Source organism: Oryza glaberrima, chromosome 2 (genome assembly GCF_000147395.1).
Source record: "Oryza glaberrima chromosome 2, OglaRS2, whole genome shotgun sequence".
NCBI classification, from domain to species: domain Eukaryota; kingdom Viridiplantae; phylum Streptophyta; class Magnoliopsida; order Poales; family Poaceae; genus Oryza; species Oryza glaberrima.
The window spans coordinates 2,876,484-2,902,113 of NC_068327.1; the positions used below are offsets into that span (position 1 = coordinate 2,876,484).

The following is a 25,630-nucleotide window of genomic DNA, read 5'->3' on the forward strand; positions in this document are numbered from 1 at the left end:
TTAGTCGCCGGTTTGCTCTCTCTCTCATCCTGCCTCTTTCGTTCAGATCATAAAAAAGGCGTGACACACATATCATCGGCTACTATCGTTCTATTATATTTGCTCTTAATTGTTTGGGGAGTTAAAACTTTAGAGAAAAACCACATCTGCTCTGTATTTTCTTAGCTCGACTCTCTAACCGTACTACTACCAATGCTAACGAATTGGTAGTTTTCATTTCGGCCCTTCTTTCATCATCGCGATTTTTGTTTACGGCCAGGAATTTTTACAACGTAGCTCCTGTATTAGCGTGGCACTCCGTTTCCCTCCTCTCCGCCAAGCCGCCGCCATCTTCTCCCCAACCATGGAGTCCATGAGTTGGGCAAGCGAGAGCATCCGGCGAAGCGAGAGGACGGCGCCGCGGCGATCGAGGAGCGGAAACCTCGAGGTGAGGTTAGCCATGTCTCTTTCCCTCCTTGATTCGAGCCGCGGCGCCAGGAAGCGGGAGGAATCAAAACCCCCCGTAGCCGGCCGGTGAACAATCGCGTCGCTGTTCTCTCTGCAGCCGCCTCCTCTTGATTAGATTGATTTGCTGATGTAGATTCTACAAAGGTCTAGTTAGAAGGAAGGATTGCGTAGAGTAGCCGCTTCATGTCAGATTTGGGATGTGGCGCGGCATGAGTTTTTTTTGTCTGCAACGATTTATGACATTTTCTCAATTCAGTATTGCTGTTTCACTAGTTGCAGATTGTGATCCCCTCACAACAAATTGCAGAGATAGTTGTTGAAATATAGCCACAAATTAATACAAGAACGTTTACATTCATGTGTAATATTGTCAAGATTTATGTACTGGCAGGTTTCAGTTTACTTCAGTTCCTTCTGATTTTCTACTTTGGAGCAGACTGTATTAACTGAATTTTACGAACATATCACGAGCTGGTCAAATCAGCTTTTCCTGGGTATTCAACTATTCATCCTGATGGGGGTGGAACCACTCGAGATCACCACACAGTTAAGACGGTTATAGTAATCACAAAGACGCAGCTGTTGCTTTGCTTGTTTCATTTCTATGGCCCATTCCATATCTACAAGCCATTAATCCAGTACATGTTATTGACTTTCTCTATCGTAATCGGTTTAACCGAAAATATCTAGATACAACTATCTGATCATATACCACTCCTATTCCAAAGAATACACAAAAAGCAATCACAGGGATGACCTTGTTGATGTAATCTTTTTTTGAGCTTGGGGGAGACAAATCTGCTTCTGCTACATTGCAACGGTGCAAAAGCATCGGGCTGCATAGCTCTGGGTTTCCAGCAAAACTAGAACTTGGAAATGTGCTGAACTGGCCTCCAATTGGTACAGACCCTTTTAGATCATTGTAGGAAACATTGAATTCAGAAAGGAAGTGAAGGTTCACCAGTGCTGGAGGGATTGCACCTGTCAGATGGTTGTATGACAGGTCTAGAACCATCAGATTCTTGAGGTTGCTGATCGATTGTGGGATCTCCCTGTTTAGGTTGTTGAAGCTCAAGTCGAGTGAAACGAGTGCTTTCAACTCACCAATCTCCATCGGGATCACATCAGTGAATTTGTTATTACCTAGATTCAACATTTTAGGGAAAGCAGTAACTGTACGGTACTGAAAACACAGACATGCGCCTGCATACACTGGAAACGGAAAGGCTCTTGGGTCTGAGTTATCTGCAATCTTATCTGATTTTAGCATTGGTATCTCCATTAGTGCTTGTGGTATTTCTCCTGAAAGGCTATTATTGGATATGTCTACATACTTAAGGAAGTTTAGGCTATTGATCCAGGTTGGTATAGGTCCACTGAGTTGATTGTTCGATAAATCTAAAACTGCCAAATTTCCGAGCTTTGAGAGCCAACTAGGTATTTTTCCAGTCAATGCACAATCATGTATGCTAATACCAAAAATATTCTCGAAATCATCAATTGTTTCATCCTGTGGCATAGCTTCGTGCATGAAGTTGCCCCCAATTAACAAGACATTGAGGTTCCTTAAGCTCTTGAGTATGTGAAGAGTATTTTTGATATCTGTAAAATTGTTGTAGGAAAGAGATAAGAAGGTGATAGAATTCAGATTCCGTATGTTCTTTGTCAACTGGCCGTGAAGCCTATTGGAAGATAGCCGCAACCAAGTCAAATTACTACATGAGTATATGCTTTCTGGAATTGTGCCGGTGAAGTGATTCGAGGCAAAATCTAATGTTTTCAGATTGGGTAGATTGGAGTAGTTAACCTTGGCAAGCTCACCCGTCAACTTGTTTCTCCTGAGGTTGATGGTTACTAGATTTGTGCAATCTCCCAATGATGATGGCAGCTCTCCAGATAAGTTGTTGCTGCAAATGTGAAGCTCCTCTAGTCTTTTCAACTGGCCTATAGAATTTGGGATCTTGCCACTGAATCTATTCCATCGAAGATCAACAAAAACAAGATTGATGAGCTTTACGATGAGAGCATCATCAATTGTTCCTTGCAACCCATTGTTAGCGAAAGAGAGGTACTCCAATGATGTGGCATTGAAGAGATCACCTGGGAGAGGCCCTCTGATGTTGTTGGCAGTAGCCTTGAGAAGTCTAAGGGCAGAACATTTACCTATTCCAGGGGGGATGTTGCCACTGAACTGGTTGTACCCAAGATCAAGAACAGCAAAAGATGTCGAGCTGCTGCAAAAGGAGGAAGGTATGTGCCCTGTAAAACTGTTGTTGCTCGCGTTGATTGCGACCAGGTTCCTCATTTTCTCCCATGTGATGGATGGAAACTCTCCTGTAAACCGGTTGCTTGAGATATTCAGTACCTTCAGTGGCTGGTTAGATACTGATGGATTCAACTCTTGCAGGTCCCCGTTGAGGCGATTGAAGCTGACATCAAGGACGACGATGCTGCCAGAGGACATCAACTCTGCTGGAAGGCTACCAGATAGGGAGTTGTACGACAGGTTGAGGCGCGACAAGCTGGTGAGCTCTCCCAGTGACGGTGAGATTTGCCCTTCGAGGCCTTTTGAGGCTAGATGTACCTCAATTACAGCCCCATCTTCGTTGCAGGTGATGCCTTCCCACACACAGCAGTCCATGCCATTCTGCCATGACATGGCGATGCCACCGTCTTGCGACAGCTCAGCAATGAACCGGAGGAGGGAGTTCTTCTCCTGCTCGACGCAAGCCATGGCGGAGGTGGCCACGATGAGAAGCAGCAGCAATAATGCAGCAGTAGCGAGGCCATTGAAAGGCATGACTAGCCTGCTTCTCCACGGAGAATGCTGTGCCATCTGCATGATCTCTCTCATCGGAGCTGCGTTTGGAGTTATATGTGGCAATCTGGAAGCTAAAATGTTGCGAAAACGACACTGTTTCAGGATAATAATGCACATGGCTGCTTTCTTGATCTATTGCGTTTGAGTCTTTCTATCACATTGTTTATCTTTATTGTTTTCATTCTATCACTGGTAGTGATGTGACTCATTCTATCACATTGTTTATCTTTATTGTTTTCATTCTCGTTTCAGTTTATATATAGTAGAGGTCCCCGCCTTCCCGGTTTGAGTTTTTGTTCCTAGTTCTCTGTCGTTTTACTCTGAAATTTCAACAATTTTGTGTGAAATGTTTCATGTTAAGAACTCAGATTCCGTTTGTGGTCGATTCCAGTCTAATTCAGTTGTGTATTAAATTACCACATCTGCTTGCGCTGGCAATTCATGTTTGCAACGTGCAGTGCTACTTTGTACAATTGCATCCCTTATATTAAGTTCGAATTTGTGCTTACATTAACTTTGCGTTTTCACTTACCTTTCACTTTCAACTTTTGCCTCTGAATAATTTTGTTCTCACTTGTTCGGCTAGTTGTCTCGTATGAACTGGAACTGGCAGAATTTTAACATTGAGATGATTGAAATCTGTGGTTTATTCGGAGAGAACGCTGTGGTCACGCGGCCTCTTCACCACGCCGCCAGGCTGGGACCGCGGCCGCCGTCGATCTCCACTCTTTAGCCACCGCCTGGTCATCTCTGGCCACCGCCTGAGTATCTTCGCACCGACTAGATAAGAGATAAGTAAAGTGGAGATACTCGCTAGGTCCCATATCGTCTTTTGTCACGTTGACGTGTCGCATGAGCAAAAGTAGCAAGCACTATCTCCATTTCATGTTATAAGTCACTTTAATTTTTTTTCTAATTCATTTTTCTAGTTTGATCAAGTTTATAGAAAAATACATCAATATTTTTATATAAAAATAAAGAAATTACCAAAATATATTCAATGTTGTATTCAATAAAACTAATTTAGTGCTATAGTTGTTATATTTTTCTATAAACTTTTAAGAAATTAGAGTTTAAAAAATCAAATGGCTTATAATACTCCCTCCGTCCCTAAATATAAGGGATTTTGGGTGGATGGGACGTATCCTAGTACTACGAACCTGGAGATGCTCCTATCTAGATTCGTAGTACTGGGATATGTCATATCCAACCAAAATCCCTTATATTTAAGGACGGAGGGAGTATGGAACAGAGGAAATAATTAAAAAGTTATCTATTAAGAGGGGAAAATAGGATCAAATCTAAAAATAGCATTTGAATAATTAGTGGTAAATAATTAAGTCTCCCCAAAGATTGGTTGTAGTCTTGTAGAGACCATGTCAGATTGCCAGGATGCCGATGGATGCCGGGCCGTGCGCTCTAGCTCCCGGAGATTTGGGCCGGCCCTCCCTTGGAAACGGAAACAGTAAAAAAAATACGAATGATATCGGAAATAGTTTGATAGTTTACTAACCATTTTATTCGGCTACCATATTATTTCGGTAATTAGGGATGAAAACGGTCAGAAATGATCGGAAATGGTACATTATTTTATTATTTTTTCGAAAACGAATGGAAATGGTCGGGAAATTTCGATATTTATAAATTTATCTATTTAGTGTCAACTTCAATGCCACGCTGACAGAAATTAAAAAACTAAATTTTGAAAACGGTAACCATCGGTAAAAATATTATTATTATATTAGTTTTACGGAAACGGTATCGATATGGTCGGGAAATTTCCATACCGTTTCCACCCCTACCGGTAATTGCCGTTTATATATTATGGTAAATTACAGTTTCTACAAACATCCTTGACCGGCTGGCCCAAATTATTTTTCTATGGCCCATTCTTTCAGCCCAACTATCCTAGTCCACCACTATAACTCATGTTTGTGTATCTCGTATTGTTATGTTATAGCTTTATGAACTTACACTTATATGTCAATGGATTTATATTTATCATCGAATACTTTAACATTATCGGTTATCAATTTGTCATAAAAAAAATCACAAATCACAAATTCTAAAAAGAAATTACACATCTCAATGGAATCACAAATTGTAAAAAAGAAAAGAAAGAAAGAATTGGCCGCCGGCCGCCTGCCACCGTCGGTCGCGGCCCCGCCGGCCGGCCGCCTGCCCGCCGCTGCGCATGGGCCCGCCTGCTGCCGCCGGTCGCGGCCCCACCAGCCGCCGCTGTTGCCCCGCCGGCTGCCGCTGTTGCCATGACACGCACAGATGGGAGGGGAGAAGGGGGAGGAGAGGGGAGGAGGACGAGGAGGGGAGGAGGAGGAGGAAAGGGATCTGGATCTGGATCTGAGGGGATGATTCAATCTTATATCTAGCTACGTATCTCGGTGAGGAGTCCGTTGGGACTTAACCGATCGGATCGACGATTGTGGGAGAGAGATATTTACTTCCGGTTGATAACTTCAATCGGGACTAAAGATGGATTTTTAGTTTTGATCTCTGCCGCTCTGACATCCTTTGACACAACTAGAACCGGGACTATTGTGAATTTTAGACAACCCGGCAAAGATCACTTCTCCAATAGTAATATCGGATGGCTATGATTTGTTACCGATGTTTCTACAAATATCCAAGAGAGAAAGCAGGGTACATGGCAGTAAGGGGCAATCCAAAGGAGTCCTAGGAGCTGTATATCAAATTCAATTCTATATTGTTTGTATGATACGACTGTAATTATGAAAAATCGAAGCTACAAGTTCTACATCAAGTTCTATTCTGCTTTAAAAATCTAGCTCCGTGTAAAATTGTATGGGACGGTCGAAAATAGCAGAAAAAAAAAAGGAATGACACCAAATTTCAAAACCAATAAATACAGAGTACGTAGGTAGTCTAGATGAACCTGGGAGGAGATACGTGTTGTATTTGTAAGTTTGAGTTGGTCGAAAGGAAACACATTTGATAGATCTTGTTCGACGGAAATTCTAATTAATTATAACGCTCTTGACTGACGGTCACGGTCGCGCTTAGCGTTATCAGTATAAACGAATTCCTATAAAAAATAGGAAGTTTAATCATTAGCTATACCAGCCAGTTGAAAGTTTCATTAATTTCGGCGTGTTGAATTGAAAATTCAGTAATAGTAGGAAGTTTCCAATATTGATCATTTTCTTGAATGAAAAGCTAGCTTCTTAAAGAAAGTTTTAGTCTAAGTACACATAGTTGAATTTCTTTTTTGATATTACACATAGTTGAATTAGTATATATAGAAGCACACTGACGAAAACGAGACGTACAGAAAATCCGAGAAAATCTTTAAGGTGTGTTTAGTTTCACGTTAAAATTGAAAGTTTGACTAAAATTAAAAGTTTGAAGAAAAAAGTTGGAAGTTTACGTGTGTAGAAAAGTTTTGATGTGATGTAAAAGTTGAAAGTTTGAAGAAAACGTTAGGAACTAAACAAGGGGTAAGCTATGAAGAAGTTTGGCCACTAAAAAACAATTCAAGGGGGCTGGCTTTTTGCAGGCAAACGCGCTCGCGGAAGATGTCTCCGCGGATGTTTGCGTGCTAATTAATTAAGTATATTAAGGTTGACGGACCCGGTACGTATATGCGTGTTCGTACGTTTGCTATATGTATACGGCCACACAGGCGAAGCTATATATATTCACTGCATATATCCGTACGGACACAAGACCACTGCAATCACACCACCACAAGGTCCCAATAACCCTAGCTAGCCAGCCTGCATTTCGATCAAGCTATTCAATTCGCACAAGGCCAATCGATCGATCGATCATAGTCCTAGTTTCTGCATGATGATGATGCAGCTCCTCCTAGTGATCATCATATTGTCCACAGTGATGATCTCCTCGTCCGATGCTTATTATCAATCATGCAGATGCTTGGGTGATGGCAAGAACAACCAGACTTCCTGTGATCAAGCGATCGACGACTCCATCAAAGGTTCAGGTCCGTCTTTTTTTGCAGCAAAATTCTCTCTCCAACCGAACCAGTAGTACACTCATTGGGGCAACCCTTTGCAGGGCAGCTAATTTTTCGACGCATACAGCCGCCGATCACTAGCGTCGCCTTTAATGTGAGCTTCATCGGAAGCCTCGCCTTCATCCTCCGCCCAGTCCCAGCTGGAGGAGAATATAGCAATAATAGCGATGCCTATGGCTCCCTCGTGTTCTCGGGCAACACTTATAATAAAACGACGACGATTATTACTCATTCTGACTACTGCAGCACTGCCGACAGTAGTACCAACGTTTTTGTTGAGATGGGTGCATTAGAAACTGTTTCGTCTTTTGCCTTTGGTGTAAACATTACAATCTCACGGAAGGCCTCCAATATTCAAATAGTACAAGGGAACAACTACACCATATCTGTATGGATTGATTACAATCGTGCAGCTGAAGCTGCAGATCGCAGCATATCGGTCTTCGTTGCCAAGGCAGGAGAGACGAAACCTAAGGAAGCCATAATCGTCAACAAGGACGACAATATCAGCAAAGGCGCAACCCTGCAAGGCTGCATCTTCTCGTCGATGGACCTGCAACATCAGATCAGTGACATGAATGTGACATTCGCCTATGGCCAACATGTTAGCCATAGCCCATCGAGGTCGTTGCCGACCATACTGGCATCAGTTCTCGGACCAGCAGGCGGTGCAGCCATTGCTGCAGCTGTGACATGGTTATACTTCAACTCCTCCTACAGGAGGTGGAAGAAGGACTTTGATCAGCTGGCCAAGTCCATGCAAAGCCTCCCCGGGGTTCCTGTCAAGATCAGCTTCACCGATATCCGCAAGGCCACCAACAACTTCCATGACACCATGAAGCTGGGCAGCGGCGCATTTGGCGCCGTCTACAGATGCAAGCTCCAGTCCTTGAAGGGGCAACCGACGATGGAGGTAGCAGTCAAGAAGTTTACACGTGCCGACACCCGGTCCTACCAAGACTTTCTCGCCGAGGTCAGCATCATCAATCGTCTGCGCCACAAGAGTATCGTCCCTCTCATCGGTTAGTTCTCCTCCAATTCTTGTACAGTTTAATTTTCTATTTATCAATCGCCTAATTTTTCATATTTATCGGTCTCCTAATCTAAATTTGCGATCCTAGCTAGCTACATACTCCCTCCATTTCATAATGTAAAACTTTCTAGCATATGTGTCTAGATTCACTAATATCTATATGAATGTGGGCAATACTAGAAAGTCTTACATTATAAAACGGAGTAAGTAGTTGTTAATTTTGTCGTTAAATATATGTTTCATACATACATACATTTCATTTTGTGACAACAAGTGTTGACACATGAAAATTATTATATATAGGTTGGTCATACAATAAAGGAGAGCCCCTACTTATCTATGAGTACATGCCCAATGGTAGCTTAGACAGGCACATATTCGCTAGAACTGACCAGCTGCATGGAGGCCACCATACAACGATCCGGCAATGGGACACCCGCTACAACATTGTCAGGGATATTGCCACCGGCTTGCACTACGTTCATCACGAGTATGAGCCCAAGGTGCTCCACCGCGACATCAAGGCTAGCAACATCCTGCTTGACTCCAACTTCCGCGCCCGCCTTGGTGACTTTGGTCTCGCCTGCACCGTCGCCGTCGACCGGAGCTCCGTCTCGTGTGGTGTCGCAGGAACATTCGGCTACATCGCCCCGGACTACGCAATTAACCTGAAGGCGACGCAGCAGACTGACGTCTATGCATTTGGGGTGCTGGTTCTTGAGATTGTTACCGGCAAGAAGGCGATGCTGATGAATGACGCGCAATTTGGCCATATCACAGATTGGGTCTGGCATCTCCACCAACGGGGGAGGCTCCTTGAAGCTGTAGATGGCGTGCTTGGCACTGCCGGCCATGGTGAGCTCGATATCGAAGAGGCAAGACGCTTGCTTCTTCTAGGCTTGGCGTGCAGCAACCCGAACCCGTCAGACCGGCCAACGATGGTGGTGGCGGTGCAGGTGATTGCAAAATTAGCACCGGCACCGGATGTGCCACTTGAGAAGCCGACTGTTGTGTGCTTTCCTCCTCTAACTTTGCCAGTAGGGTCTTCATCATCTGAATGCACTGATTATTACGTCACGGCAAAGGGTAGTCTGCAGATCAAGAGCTCAATGGTATAGACAGCTAGCATGCATCCCCATAGGATTGCAGGTATATATGAATTCTGAAAGCAGCTGAGAATGTGAGTGTTGATTGTATTTGTATTCAGTAACTTGCTAGTTACTTTATCTCGTCCCCTTAGATCTGTTTTAGCATTGTGCAGAAATATCATTTTGTTATACTCGCTCTGTTTGTAAATTTGTTTGGTGCTCCATGGTGTCCGGGCTCCATGATTCAAAACAAGTTTGAACTGAATTTAAACATGTTTTTATTACAATTTTATGCTAGGTATATAGCATCCAAACATATAATTAGTTAGGTATGTAATATTAAATTGTGAAATAAAGTTAAATTTGAGTTGCTTTGTTGCTAGGTATATATATGAATCGAATACTTATAACTAGGTATATACTCACAATTTAAAAATTTTAAAAAATTTGGGCGAATATGTGTATTTCATACCATAGTGCCCTATATGAGTGTCCTATATATAGTGTGTGTGTAAATCTCTACTATCATAAAAATTGAAGATGTTTCCGTTGGATCTTTAGTACGTCGTTCGTATCTCAATCTGATTATGTTTAAAAAATACAGTTTCTACCCTCCTCAGATTTCTATCCGTCTCTCCTAATTTTAGTCAGTTTTCCACGCGTTGGCTCTGTTCAGATCGCTCTCCCACATGCGTGACACGTGTTGGCCCTGTTCAGGTCGCTCTTCCACGTGTGTGACATTGGATTGATATGCGCTTCTGCGCGCATGACATTGGATCGACACTTGTTGTGTATGTTTCCAATCGGTTCGTTTGCAACGCATCGTTTCATGGTTAGCCAGACACGACCGCATCAACAAATACAGCCCAAGTCCTATGCAATAATGATTGTTTAGATCAAAGGCAATATTTCCAAATAAATAATAATAATCTTATAAAAACCAGAATATATTTTTATAGTATCTATAAAATTTCCAATCTTTTTAAATATTAGCAAGCCTTTTTAAATTTTATAGATACTTTAAAATATATTCTGGTTTTTATGAGATTATTATTATTTATTTAGAAATATATATATATACACACACAGACAAACACACTTCACATGGGGTGTAGCATAGCTAAAACACACCCCACAATACACCAGCTCCTCAGATAGTAATTCGATTACTGTCAACTGTACGTGTTATTTATACTACTCGGTGGCCCCACTACAGAAACCGTCCCTACTTCTTCCCCGCGCTCTCCATTATTTTCGGATCTAGCCCTCGCGTACACCGTAGTTAGCCAAGCCGCTCCGCCTCGTTTCCAGCGCCGCCACCACCGCCTCCCCGTCCGCCTGCCGCCGCCGCCGTGTGGGAGGGGATGCCAGACTTGGGAGGTGACGGCGACGAAGTAGAGAAGGCGCCCACCCTCTCCCCTGCGGCTGTGGCTTGTGCTCGGGGATGGATGCGGCGACGGGCGACGGCGACGGACTGCGGCAATGGCGAGCGACGGGCTCGGCGGGGCTGTCCCCCGCTCGAATCCGGTGACGACGGTCGTCCTCCGCCCGGATCCAGTGGTGGCGGGCGTCCCTCGCCTGACCTCGGACGGATCCACCGGCGGCGGTGGGAGGAAAGCAGCGTGCGGCAGGCCACCTTGCAGTCCTCTCCTCTTCCTCCTCCCGTTTCTTCCTGCCCGCTGCCGTCATCGTGGTTGTCCTCCACCAGCTCGCCGCGTGGCCGCCGCCGTCCGCCGATGGACGTCGACTCTGACCTGGCCGACAAGGGCAAGCCCACCCAGATGGACCTCGAGGACCAGGTACGCCGAAGCCGCTCGACTCGTCCCCACGGGAATTCTTCTTTCAGTTTTTTATTGTGACTGCCTAAGCTTCGAGAGCATCTCAATTTCCGTTGAAACACTTCAGGGAAGCATTTAGCTCTGAGATTTCATGAGACTTCCATCTATTATCCTACCAAACTTCTGGCTGGTTCGTTAGTTCTATGTGATCTGGATTTGGTTTGTGTAACACTAACATCCATTGATATTCTGAATTTTTCAGGCTTCTATACATCTACAGGTTTCTGTAATTGATAGGTTAACAAGCTTTTCTAATTTATTTATTTTTTGGTGATTGCTGCTTTTGCTGGATCAAGCATCATGAGTGAATAGTCCTGATAGCCGAATTTTTTTTTTGCAACGCATGAAGAACCATATGCTCTCATTTTAATTTTCATTTGTTCAGTCATGAATTGTTTGTGCAATATATTCAGAAAAGTGCTCCCATCTGAATTTCATTTGTTCAGTGATATATTTGTGTGTGCAATATTTGGAAAACTGCCAATAGCATCATCATCAGGTTCTCTGATGTTTTTTATAAATGAAAACTCTAGAAGCTTGATTCAATAGCAGTTCACTGAAATTTTGTGGTTCAACAGAGCATATCAATTGATTTTCTCTGAACTGCTCTCTATATATGATCCTTTTGATCATAGTTTTTCGCTGAATATTTTGGTTGAACAAAGCAGTTGTAGTCCCCTATGAGCTTTTTTCTGCTGTAGATGTAGTTCATGTTCTGATTTTTTTTTTGTTGATGAACAGATTTCTCAATTTTGGTCTACTTGATTTTTCATCCATAGACTACAGGAATGCTCTGAATTTGTGGAGTTTTCTGCACCTCAGCTGACGATCATGGGGGAAGCTGCAACCCCAGCGAGGCAGGAGGATGTTGTCCAGGTGGCGGGTCACGCCTCGTCGACAGCATAGATCACACATGGGCAGAGGAAGCTGTGGATAGCATGATGGGTCTGCTAGCTGCAAGGTTCGTTGGGTTGCAGCTGAGCTATGCATTTTTTTAGCTCCTTTTATTTTTCTCAAGCAATTATCTTTGTGGTTCAACAAAGCAGATCGATACATGTTTTCCTCAACTGCTCAATGCATATGGTCCCTTTGATTAGGTTCTTGATTTTCTTGTAAAAATGCGTACAACCTGTCAATCCATTGAATTTTCTGCAATTTTATGGTTCAACAGAGCATATGGATTCATTTTTCTGAAGCGCTCACTGCATATGGTCATGTTGATATGGGTCTTGATTTTGTTCTACAATTGTGTAGAATCTGTCGATCCATCAAATTCTTTTTGATACTGCTCTTGATTTTGTACAGTTCATTGGGTGGAGCTTTCTCTTGGGGGGTGCTTTTGCCTGCCATGATAAGGCCAGCAAGATGGGATGAGGCTTCAGCTGGCTAGTGGGGATGGAGATGAAATCAGAAATCAGGATTTACTGTCTTTTGTAGTTAATAATCAGCGTCGTCGGCCCTGATCTACATTTGCTATATTAGTGCTGGCATCGATCGGTATCGGCATATGTATTAGCGGGTGGTGTTGATTTGATTTTCTTTATTAGTTTTGTGTTTTTCTGCCGATGTATCATTGCGTGCATTATCAGATTGTTGATGTAACACCGACACTGGATCAAACAATTCATGTTTGTAAAGAAATTATTAAATTGTGATTAGGTTAATAATATGAATCATAATCTTTTACCTTCATTTGTTTTGTCACTAAATACTCCAGCGGCTTTGTGCAATCTGCAATATATTTACTCCAGTATCAGGAGTAACTTATTTTACTAAGAGAAGTCCAATGACGTGCAAATATTAATTTATTTACTAAGAGAAGATTTGCAAACCAATTGGAGATTGGAGTACTAATATACTAAGTAGCTGAGAACGATATGAGAGTAATTTATTTACTGAAAGGAGGAACCTTCCCAAATAATCTAGGAGTAATTCATTTACTAAAAGAAGAAATCAATTTGGAAGTGCGGAAGTGTTAGTAACTTATTTACTCTTAGGCCTTACTAATGGGCCAATCACCAAAAAAGTGCGGAAGAAAAGAAAAAAAAGGTGCGGGAGGAAGGAAAAAAAGGTGTGGGGAATATTTTGATAGTAACTTGTTTACTTATCAAATGAAAACAATTGATAGTAATTGATTTACTTAACGAAAGAATTTGTTGGAGAGAGAGGGATGAGGAGTTTGTGCGGGATGGATGTGGGTGGGGTGATGGGGGGGGGGGGGGGGAGGGTGGTGGGGTGGGTGGGTTGGGGGGGAGGGGTGCTGTGAGGGGAGCGTTTTAGTTGTAACGCACCTGGGTGCGGTTTAGCGCGTCCCTATATATATATATATATATATATCTTTATTTTGTTGCTCTATTTACAAACTAAACTTAGACTTTTTTTTGACAACCTTAAAAGAAATGTATTGCTAAAAATGGCATCAATCTGAATATTTAGTTCACGTCAAAATTAGAAGTTTGATTGAAATTGGAACTATGTGATAGAAAAGTTGGAAGTTTACGTGTGTAAGAAAGTTTTAATGTGATGGAAAAGTTGAAACTAAACCAGGCCTCATTCTGCCTCATATTTTAAGAATGAGGCTTGGTTTAGTTCCCAACTTTTTTCTCAAACTTTCAACTTTTCCATCACATTAAAACTTTCCTACACACATAAACTTCCAACTTTTCCGTCACAATCATTTCAATTTCAATCAAACTTCCAATTTTATTGTGAACTAAACACACCCTGCGTTAGAATCAACTATACATTGTTAGAGACAACTGGAGTTTCTAGCAAAAGCTTCATCTGCTAGATATAACGTGTCAATTTTCTGAGCTCATCTCATTATTACCAATGCTAACGAATTGGTAGTTTTCATTTTGGTCCTTCTTTCATCATCGCGATTTTTGTCTACGGGCTTACGGCCAGGAATTTTACAACGTAGCCCCTGTGTTAGCTTGGAACTCCGTCTCCCGCCGCTCGCCGCTCCGCCGCCGCCGTCGCCCGTTGCTCGCCGCCGGCGGGGGGGGGGGGGGGGTCCTCGCCATGGACCTCATCTCCGCCATACCCACCGCCACCTTCTAACTAACCAGCGGGAGCTGCCAGCGAAGCGAGAGGGCGGCGCCGCGGCGAGCCGCGGAAGCCTCGAGGTTAGCCATGTCTTCTTCCCCCTCCTGATTTGCGCCGTGGCCAGGAAGGGGGAAATCCCCCCGAATCGAAACCCCCGCAGTCGGCCGATGAGCAGCTCGCGCAAATCAATCGCGTCGTTGTTTCTCTCTGCAGCTGCCTCGTAGAAGGAAGGAAAGGATTGTGCAGAGTAGCTGCTTGATCGGTTAATGTCAGATTTGGGATGTGGCTGCATGAGTTTTTTCTGCTACGATTTCTGACATTTCTCAATGCAGTATTGCTGTTTCACCAGTCCCAGATTTGTGATCCCCTCATGGCACATTGCAGAGAAAATTGTTGAAAAGTAATAAGAGTATGTTTACATTCACGTGTAATATTGTCAAGATTCATTTACTAACGTATTTCAAGTTTACATCAGTTCACTTCTGTTCCTTCTGATTTTCTACTTTCTGGAGCAGACTGTATTAAATGGATTTTACCAACAGATCACGAGCTGGTCAAATCAGGTTTGCCTGGGGTATTCATCCTGCTGGGGCTGGAGCCACTGAATCGGCCTTGCTGAATTGAAATTTGAAAACCAATCAAGATCACCACACAGTTAAGATGGTTATAGTAATTACAAAGTCGCGGCTGTTGCTTGCTTGTTTCAGTTCTATGACCCATTGCATATCTACAAGCCATTAATCCAGTACACGTTATTGACTGTCTCTATCGTGATCAGTTCAACTGAAAATATCTGGATAGAACTATCTGATCATATAGCACTCCTACTCCAAAGAATACACAAAAAGCAATCACAAAGATGACCTTGTTGATGTACTCTTTTGTTGAGTTTGGGGAAGACAAATCTACTTCTGCTACATTGCAACGGTGCAAAAGTATCGGGCTGCATAGCTCTGGGTTTCCAGCAAAACTAGAACTTGGAAATGTGCTGAACTGGCCTCCAATTGGTACAGACCCTTTTAGATCATTGTGGGAAACATTGAATTCAGAAAGGAAGTGAAGGTTCACCAGTGCTGGAGGGATTGCACCTGTCAGATGGTTGTATGACAGGTCTAGAACCATCAGATTCTTGAGGTTGCTGATCGATTGTGGGATCTCCCTGTTTAGGTTGTTGAAGCTCAAGTTGAGTGAAACGAGTGCTTTCAACTCACCAATCTCCATCGGGATCGCACCAGTGAATTTGTTATTACCTAGATTCAACATTTTAGGGAAAGCAGTAACTGTACGGTACTGAAAACACAGACATGCGCCTGCATACACTGGAAACGGAAAGGCTCTTGGGTCTGAGTTATCTGCAATCTTATCTGATTTTAGCATTGGTATCTCCATTAGTGCTTGTGGTATTTCTCCTGAAAGGCTATTATTGGATATGTCTACATACTTAAGGAAGTTTAGGCTATTGATCCAGGTTGGTATAGGTCCACTGAGTTTATTGTTGGATAAATCTAAAACTGCCAAATTTCCGAGCTTTGAGAGCCAACTAGGTATTTTTCCAGTCAATGCACAATCATGTATGCTAATACCAAAAATATTCTCGAAACCATCAATTGTTTCATCCTGTGGCATAGCTTCGTGCATGAAGTTGCCCCCAATTAACAAGACATTGAGGTTCCTTAAGCTCTTGAGTATGTGAAGAGTATTTTTGATATTTGTAAAATTGTTGTAGGAAAGAGATAAGAAGGTGATAGAATTCAGATTCTGTATGTTCTTTGCCAACTGGCCGTGAAGCCTATTGGAAGATAGCCGCAACCAAGTCAAATTACTACATGAGTATATGCTTTCTGGAATTGTGCCGGTGAAGTGATTCGAGGCAAAATCTAATGTTTTCAGATTGGGTAGATTGGAGTAGTTAACCTTGGCAAGCTCACCCGTCAACTTGTTTCTCCTGAGGTTGATGGTTACTAGATTTGTGCAATCTCCCAATGATGATGGCAGCTCTCCAGATAAGTTGTTGCTGCAAATGTGAAGCTCCTTTAGTCTTTTCAACTGGCCTATAGAATTTGGGATCTTGCCACTGAATCTATTCCATCCAAGATCAACAAAAACAAGATTGATGAGCTTTACGATGAGAGCATCATCAATTGTTCCTTGCAACCCATTGTTAGCGAAAGAGAGGTACTCCAATGATGTGGCATTGAAGAGATCACCTGGGAGAGGCCCTCTGATGTTGTTGGCATTAGCCTTGAGAAGTCTAAGGGCAGAACATTTACCTATTCCAGGGGGGATGTTGCCACTGAACTTGTTGTACCCAAGATCAAGAACAGCAAAAGATGGCGAATTGCTGCAGAAGGAGGAAGGTATGTGCCCGGTAAAACTGTTGTTGCTCGCGTTGATTGCGACCAGGTTCCTCATTTTCTCCCATGTGATGGATGGAAATTCTCCTGTAAACCGGTTGCTTGAGATATTCAGTACCTGCAGTGGCCGGTCAGATACTGATGGATTCAACTCTTGCAGGTCCCCGTTGAGGCGATTGAAGCTGACATCAAGGACGACGATGCTGCCAGAAGACATCAGCTCTGCTGGAAGGCCACCTGATAGGGAGTTGTACGACAGGTTGAGGCGCGACAAGCTGGTGAGCTCTCCCAGCGACGGTGCGATTTGCCCTTCAAGGCCTTTAGAGGTGAGACGAACCTCAATGACAGCCCCATCTTCATTGCAGGTGATGCCCTCCCACACACAGCAGTTCGTGCCATTCTGCCATGACATGGCGATGCCACCATCATGCGACAGCTCAGCAAGGAACCGGAGGAGAGAACTCTTCTCCTGCTCGACGCAAGCCATGGCGGAGGTGGCCACGATGAGAAGCAGCAGCAATAATGCAGCAGTAGCGAGGCCAGAGTACGGCATCGCTAGCCTGCTTCTCCACGGAGAATGTGGTGTCATCTGCATGAACTCTCTCATCCCAGCAAGTGTTTGGAGTTGAATGTGGCAATCTGGCAGCTAAAATGCTCGCGAAAACGGCACTGTTTCAGGAGCACAATGCACATGGTTGCCTTGTTGACCTAGCGCGTTTGAGTCTTTGCGACTGGCATATTTGAGTGTACGTGGTAGTGATGTGCCATACAGTGATGTGCCATACCGCTGGCGCTATCTATCACATTTTGTGGCCTATTGACTAAATGAGACAGCTGGAGTACTCATGGGCCACACCGCTATTCTATCACACTATTTCCGTTTATTTTTTTATTCTCGTTTCAGTTTGTATAGTAGAGGTCCCCGTCTTCCCAGTTTGTATAGTTCCCTGTCGTTTTACTCTGAAATTTCAACAATTTAGTGTGAAATGTTTCATGCTAAGAACGCAGGTTCCGTCTGTTGTCGATTCCAGCGCAGGTTCCGTCTGTTGTCGATTCCAGTCAGTCTAGTTCACATCTGCTTGCGATGGCAATTTATGTTTGCGATGTGCATTGCTACTTTGCACAATTGCATCCCTTATATTAAGTTCGAATTTGTGCTTAGATTAACCCTGCGTTTTCACTTACCTTTTCACTTTCAACTTTGGCCTCTGAATATTAGTATATTCTCAATTGTTCGGTTAGTTGTCTCGTATGAACTGGAGCGGCAGAATTTTAACATTGAGATGATTGAAATCTGTGGTTTGTTCGGAGAGGACGCTGTGGTCCCTGTCAGTCTTCACCGCGCCCCCAGGCTGTGACCGCTGCGGCCGTCGATCTCCACTCTAGCCACCGCCTGGTCAACCCAGGGAGGAAGAGACAGGTGGAGACTGGAGAGACTCACTAGGTCCCATATAGTTTTTTGTCACGTTGATATGTCCATGAGCAAAAGTAGCAAATACTCCACTATTTTCGTTTTATGTTATAAATCACTTTGATTTCTTTTAAGTCAAACTTTTTTAAGTTCAATTAAGTTTATAAAAAAATATAACAATATTTTTATATAAAATAAATAAATTACCAAAATATATTCAATATTGGATTTAATAAAACTAATTTAGTGCTATATTTTTCTATAAACTTACTCAAACTTTTAATGAATTATACTTTAAAAAGTCAAAACAACTTAAAATATGAAACAGAGAAAATAGTTAAGAAGTCATCTATTAAGAGGGGGAAATAAGACCAAATTTAAAAATGGCATTTGAATAATTAATTACTTATACTAATAGTGGTAAATAATTTGAGAGTAAAATATATGGCCGGTTCTTAAACTTGAGCAGAGGTATCACATAGATCCATAAACTTATAGTTGCGCATTGAGATCCATGATCTTGTTTTAATAAACCATAGCCGGTCCAAAGTACATTTGACCAAAGCTGACCGCCTATGTGGCGCTCCACGTAGGTAACATTTTGCATATGTTCCTCTACGCATCTTGACGTGACGGTAATTTTGTACTTACCCCCCTCCCCCTATTGCTATAGTAGTCACCAAATCCCCCAACGGCTTGTTTGGCAGCTTGAGAGAAGGGGATTGGGAGTTTACACGAGGGAATTGATGGTAAGATTAAGATGGGAATTTGATTTTTTATTCCAGTCTCTTGTTTGGTAGAGGTGGTGGAAATTGATAGGGAGTTTAGTTAGAGATTAGATCATTAATGAAAACGGATGGCTGAGATTTGTTTGGCGAAGTAAAGGAGGAATTCCCTCCCAATTACCTACCTCTACCCAGATATTGAAAAGGAGGGAGTTCAATCCTCAATTCCCCATCTCGATCCCACCAAAATTCCCATATCCCCCAACCAAACAAAACAGCTAATAGCATCATCCCTCTAAACTCCCAATCCCTCCTAGAAACCCCCTCCAACCAAACAGGCCGCAAATCTTAATTAGGATCATACTCCCTCCGTACTCGTAAAGGAAGTCATTTAGGATAGCGACACGGTCTCCAAAACATAATTTTGACTTCTTGTTTCTATAAAAATATTTATCGAAAAGTGATATATGTATACTTTTATGAAAGTATTTTTCAAGACAAATCTATTCATATAATTTTTACATTTTCAAACTCAACAATTTGAGAGTTATTCATGATTTATATTCTCAAGGTTTGACTTAAACATTGTCCTAAACGACTTCTTTTATGAGTACGGAGGGAGTATACTATAGTATCAAATCCCCCCAAACTTACTTCTAGAGTTACCTCTGACTAACAATTCTTGTATATGCTCTCTCCGAACCAAAATATAAGCATTTTTGGATCCTAACACGGTCTTCGAGATGCTCCTTTGACCAATAATATCTATAAAAGTAAAATGTTTTAAATAAAAAGAGTTGCATATTATTATAGTTTGTTTAATGATACTAATATAGTAACACCAATTTTACATAATTGATCTTTTTTTATTATTTTTATTAGTGGTCAAAGTTAAAAATGTTTGATTTGTCGCTATGCTAAAAATGCTTATATTCTGAGAGATGGTGGTATATGACAAGAGCTCTCTAGACGCTTAAGTACTTCAGTACCATTAGCGCAGGATGAAACCGTTGATAATTGATTGGTCAAAAACTAGCCGTACTCCCTTTCTTTTCGTGGAAAAAAGACTAGCTGTAGCTTTGGCGTCTCCAAATGACACAATTATAATCAACCTACACAATCCACAATGCCCCATCGGGACGTTCCAGTAGTGGTCTATTGGCAAGTCAACTGCTCGACCTCCGTGACCGTAAGTAATTCTCTTTTGCAGCCGCCCGTAATTTTTGACCTTATCACATTGACATTGTTACAACAGGCCTTAATTTACTTGATCAGGCATGACTTCTCTTACCGCCTTCACCATGGACCTCTTCTCTTCCCTTGCCATTATTTCGGACAAAGTTTTACATCTACAAGTATTGGGGAATAATCCCATACTTAGAGTGTTGAATAAACTAATGTATAAAAAGACTGAAATACTCTTAAAAAGATATTGTATATATATAGTAAATCAAGGGTAAAGATGTAATTTCTCGTCGCATATGAATAAAAGGAACCCACCAAGGGCAAGAGAGGGGGATCTCTCCCCCATTCCACCCATTCTCATCCTCACTCATTCACTCTCATGGTTCTCACTAGACCAAGCTTGAGGTTTCCTCCCATTGGAGGGACGGTCTCTTGAGGTTTCCTCCCATTGGAGGAACGCCCTAGCCATGCATGTTGGATTTTGCAACAACAACAAGGTTGAAGTTGTGCTGCATCGATCCCTTGTGTTTGTGAAAAAAAAACAATTGCTGGATTTTGCAAGATTCACTTGGAGAGATAGTTCATAGGCCGTGTTTAGTTCCACAAATTTCCAACTTTCCATCACATCACATCGAAAACTTTCTTACACATATAAACTACCAACTTTTTCTTCAAACTACCAACTTTCTCCCAACTTTTCAACTTTTCCACCATCTAAATACAACCATAGTACTACATGGAATCAAAGCATCATTCGAAGAAAGTGGATATGATTTACATCAATCATCATGCATCGGCGTTGTGGTCAAGGTGAGTGGAGGGACCAAAACTGGTGCAGTGGTGCTCTCTTCTTCTGGTTGAAAGGACTGGTTAAAAGGAGGGATTGTGTGCAGCAGCTGCTTGACTGATTCATTCACGCCCCATTTTTTGAGATTTGGGATGTGATTACATGAGCTTTGCTAGTGTCTAATATTGATGTTTTGAACATTGTACTCCCTGCGTTCCATAATATAAGTCGTTTGATTTTTTTTAGGTTAAACTTCTTTAAATTTAACTAAATTTATAGAAAAATATTCTAATATTTTTAATATAAAACAATCATATTATAAAAATATATTTGATATTAAATTTAATAAAACCAATTTGGTATTGTAGATATTGCTAATTTTTTTAGAAAACTAGAAAAAAATACCCGTGCGTTGCAACGGATGAAGGTTATTTTAATCTTATTATTGTTATACTATTTAGTTAAGGTGAAATTTATTGTTGGAATTCGTTTGGATATATATTTTTCTACAAAATCATGAGCTGCAATCAAGAGTCCGATCATCTCAAATTAGCATGTGAGTTTTTTAAAGAGATATATTATACAACTCCTTCTATATTTCCAAAAGCGAATGGATTTAAAGCCCGACTCAAATACGAATATGTATTTCCAAAATCGAACAAACTTAAAAACTGACTCATACACGGATAACGTACCAAAATATCGGCAAAAACATTTTTAATTTTTATAATAGTAGAGATTTGGTCAAACCTAGAGAACTTGTACTCCAGCTAGAGACGGCCTGCTAAACTTTGACCCAAAATAAGGCTGGGCCCAGTTAAGGCCCAATCTGCCAGGCAGCCTCCCTCCCCGCGGCCGGCGCCGCCGCCGCCGCGCCATGCCCGCCGGTGCTTCCCGACTCCGGTGACCGAATCCAGCCCGCTCTCCCGCCCGGCCTGATCCCTCGCGCTCGCCGTAGAATCATTTCCGCGCCAATGCGCGTTCTTCTCTTCCTGCCTGCTGCTCTAGGATAACCCGTCTCCACTTCCATTTGGGAACCCTAGAAGTTTATGCGGATACGGCTGACGGCCTCGGATGATCCGGTGATCTGCTGTCCAGAGGTAAATCGAGCAAAGCCAAATCCAAGCTCCTATTTCTTCACCAAAATTTCAGGGAAAATCTTGCAATTTTTCGCGACAAATTTATTGTTAGGTTAGCTTTAGTTTGCTCCACATTTTGCCCTTGGATTTCAAAGCTTAAACACAGTTGAACCGAATTGACCAAGATATAGATCATTTCGGCTTTATTAACTGCTGCTGCAGTAGTTATGTGCTCACTTTGTAATCCAACCATCCAATTGTTCAATTGCTGCTAATTAAAGTGCCAATTTATGTAGAAATAAAAGACTGAAGGATTTCGGCCTAGCTGTTCTGCATGCAAAAAACCATATCTGTAGTTTTTTCATGAGAGATCCCCAGTTATTGCTAGTGTTGATTATATTTCATCTGTAGTATAATTTACCAGACCAAAAAACATTAACTACCGAAGTACTAGCATTATTTCTGAGGGAGCAAATAACAAGCCTCCTTCAGGAGGCTTTTGGAAGAAATTGATAAAAAACAAGGGTAAACTAAGGTAAATACTGAAAATAAAATTGCAATGTGTTCCGACAAGATTGATTTATTGACACAGCTTTGGTGCTTCCGTTCAAAAGTCTTACATAAGTGCACTATGTAAATTTTATATCTGCAAAAAGGTGGCTTCTCTTAACACACAAACACCTTCCAATTTAATCTCTCTGCTTATGTACTTGAATGACAGGTATGCTGCGTTCAGTTATTGCTGTTGATTGATCTGGCTTAAGCTTGGGCTATAAGAAATCATCAGACCATGGCGGGAGATAGTGACAGCTATCATTGTGTCACAGGTCTTGGTTGGTTTGCTATGCTTCATTTGATACATATTGCTCTGGCTAGTCCAAATATGACCTAACTGAAGTAGAGCTAGAAAAACCTTGATAGGACAATCTGATCATATAACACCCCTACAGCAAAGAATGCACCAAAGGAAATCATAAAGACAAATGATGATACAACCTTGTCAGTATTTTGTTTTGTGGAGACAAATGGTGTTTCTGCTAAACCACAATGGCGTGCAAGCATAGGACCACACAACCTTGGGTTACCATCAAAGCTAGTACTTGGGAATGTGCTAAGCTGTCCTGCATTTGGAACTGGCCCTTCAAGGTCATTGTTAGAAATGTTGAATGCTGAAAGGAAGTGAAGTTTGTTCAGCCCATCAGGAATTGTACCAGTGAGATTATTGCTGGACAAATCAAGCACCTGTAGGTTTGTGAGCTTGTAGATTGATTCTGGTATCTCTCCAGACAATCTGTTGGAACTCAAATTGAGTAACTGGAGTGCCTTCAACTGACCAATCTCGTTTGGGATGATGCCAGTGGAATTATTGATGCCTAGATTCAGCACTTTAGGGAAAGCACTGTTTATTCGGTATTGAAGTGCATAACCTGTACAGATAGGCAGCTCAAAGACCTTTGGTGGAACATTATCTGATTTTAGCATTGGCATCTCAACTAAGGCTGATGGAATTTCCCCTGAAAGGCTGTTGTTTGAAATGTCTATATGAAACAAGAAGTTTAGGCTGCTGATCCAGTCAGGTATTGCTCCGTTTAGTTGATTGTTATATAAAGATAGCATCTCCAGATTTGTGAGCTTTGATAACCATTTAGGTATTTTTCCAGACAATGAACAATCGTTCAGGGAAAAAATCCGAAGATTTTCAAAACCATAAATCTTGTCATCCTCTGGCATGGTCTCATGCATGAAGTTGTACCCAATAAGCAAGGTGGTCAGGTTCCTGCAGCTCTGAAGTATCTGAAGTGAACCTGTGATATTTGTAAGAGAGATATCAACAAGTGATACAAATGAGAGGCACTTCAGATTGCGGATTTTCTCTGAGAGCTGGCCATGGAAGCTATTGTTAGACAGCTGCAATGCACTTAGATTTCTGCATGAGTAAATGCTTTCTGGCACTGTTCTGGTGAAATTGTTCGACATAAGATCTAAGGACTGTAAATTGCGTAATGTGGAGAAGTTGACATTGCCAAGATCTCCTGAAAAGTTGTTGCCCCCGAGGTTCATGTTCTTGAGATTTCTGCAATTTCCTACAGTTGATGGCAACTACCCGGACATGCTGTTGTATGCCAAATGGAGCTTCTCCAGTCTCTTGAGCTGACCTATCGAATTTGGGATACTTCCACTAAGCCTGTTTTGTCCAAGATCAATGGTCACTAGATTTTTAAGCTTGGTGATGCCTTTGATTGATCTTTCTAACTGATTTCTAAGAAAACAGAGGTGCTTCAAAGAGGTCAGATCAAAGAGCTCATCTGGAAGAGTCTCGGTGAGGTTGTTGTAGCTAGCGCTCAGCAGTGTCAGCTTGGAGCAATTGCTGAGTCCCACAGGGATTCTTCCACTGAATTGGTTATAGCTGAGTTCAAGCACAGCAAAAGATGGCGCGCTGGCACAGAACGAGGTTGGCATCTGCCCAGTAAATCCGTTGTTGCTGGCATTGAGCACAACCAGATTGTTCATCCTCTCCCATGTGGTTGATGGAAAATTCCCTGTAAACAAGTTGCTCGAGATATTCAATACCTGCAGCGGCCGGTCAGGGGTTGAAGATGGCAGCTCACTCAGTCCTCCTGTTAAGTAGTTAAAACTGACATCAAGGACCACGATGCTGCTGGATGACACCAGTTCCAGCGGTAAGCCACCGGACAACGAGTTGCGGGACAAGTTCAGCCTCAGCAAACCGATGAGTTCGCCAAGGGATGGTGAGATGCTCCCTTCAAGGCCGGAGAGGAACTGGAGGAGAGATTCCCTCTCCTGCTCGGTGCATGAACCGGCACGATAGACGAAGCAAAGCAGGAGTAGCAGCAGAGCTTGGCCGAAGAGAGGCATGCAGAATCTGCTATTATCTCGGTTGCTGCTTGAAGAGAGCAGTCTTGGCATTGGCTTCATTGCCATTTTTCTTGGAAACTGTCACTGGTTCGTGGGTTTGATTTTGCAGGATAGGCAGGTTAGTGTGCAAGTGCAAAACAGCAAAAGAATGTTCTGGAGCATTTATGTTGCTGAATCTTTCCGTCAAAAAAAAATATTGCCGAATCAGAGAAGAAGGATGATAACTCAGTAAAGCTTCTTGGAACAGGATAGATGAGCTATAGTTGACCCAAGACCCATGCGTTTACTTGTTGCTGCCTGCTTCGGTGGTTCGGAGAAACTTATAACAAGGAATCGTATTCAAATACATGCAAGTTAGTAAGGAGTAGTTATCAGTACTAACTTTTCAAGTACTTAAGTGGAAGCGTGTTTGAGGGATGCCCCGGAGGGATTTGAACCAGTTTTTTTCTGGCTTGGTTTTATGCTTAGCTTAGGTTTGTAAATTACTCCGTACAATTTATTTCCGTTTTCTTGCCAGCCTGATGTGTGTACTGGTACAATTTGACTGGAATGCTTGCATTTGAAATGGCGTGAGTAGTTGTTGTTCATACAATTGGCTACTTGATGAGAGACAAATAGGAGTAATTCCTTGTTCCTTTGAGTATTTAGTCAGTAGACCAAGTATGCTATTTTTCTTTTGATGGCTTATTATTATTGCACTCGGACGTATTATCGGTTATCACGTACCGTGGGAGAAAGTACTCTCTTGAGCAGTTGTGTTTGAATGTTTCCGGTTTGACACGATCTTTTACGACGATCGTACCGCTAGTTTGGGGCGAAACATTGTACCTGCATTGCATCAGCGGGAACCAAAAGTTAAATTAGAAAACTTAATTTTAGAGTTGAGTTGATGTTTTTCATCATAGATTATTTTCTAGCATTGACT

General features: G+C 42.2%; 3 protein-coding genes, 1 long non-coding RNA gene and 2 pseudogenes across 8 annotated transcripts in view; 4 read left to right on the top strand and 2 right to left on the bottom strand.

The window, feature by feature from the left end:
• Nucleotides 1-25,630, top strand: part of LOC127761571 (receptor-like protein 2) — a 51,052-nt gene that overhangs the window by 12,120 nt on the left and 13,302 nt on the right. The gene's annotated exons all lie outside the window — the stretch shown is intronic.
• Nucleotides 743-3,247, bottom strand: LOC127762720 (receptor-like protein 3). The gene has a single exon (XM_052287194.1). The coding sequence runs from the start codon at nt 3,245-3,247 to the stop codon at nt 1,106-1,108; it is 2,142 nt and encodes a 713-aa protein (XP_052143154.1). The 3' UTR covers nt 743-1,105.
• LOC127762722 (probable L-type lectin-domain containing receptor kinase S.5) lies at nt 7,022-9,629 on the top strand. The gene is made up of 3 exons (XM_052287195.1): nt 7,022-7,247; nt 7,322-8,302; nt 8,617-9,629. Exons 1-3 carry the CDS (start codon nt 7,091-7,093, stop codon nt 9,429-9,431), a joined length of 1,953 nt encoding a protein of 650 aa, XP_052143155.1. The 5' UTR covers nt 7,022-7,090; the 3' UTR covers nt 9,432-9,629.
• LOC127762725 (uncharacterized) lies at nt 10,621-12,931 on the top strand (annotated as a pseudogene).
• Nucleotides 14,085-17,840, top strand: LOC127762727 (uncharacterized). 5 transcript variants are annotated; one of them, XR_008015550.1, is made up of 4 exons: nt 14,085-14,367; nt 14,501-16,644; nt 16,802-16,919; nt 17,007-17,840. It is a non-coding gene; the product is annotated as an uncharacterized LOC127762727 (long non-coding RNA). The 5 variants fall into 5 exon arrangements; XR_008015549.1 differs by having other exon boundaries at nt 14,086-14,696; nt 14,803-16,644; nt 17,007-17,834; XR_008015551.1 differs by having other exon boundaries at nt 14,086-14,696; nt 14,830-16,644; nt 17,007-17,834.
• Nucleotides 22,552-24,765, bottom strand: LOC127762721 (receptor-like protein 2; annotated as a pseudogene).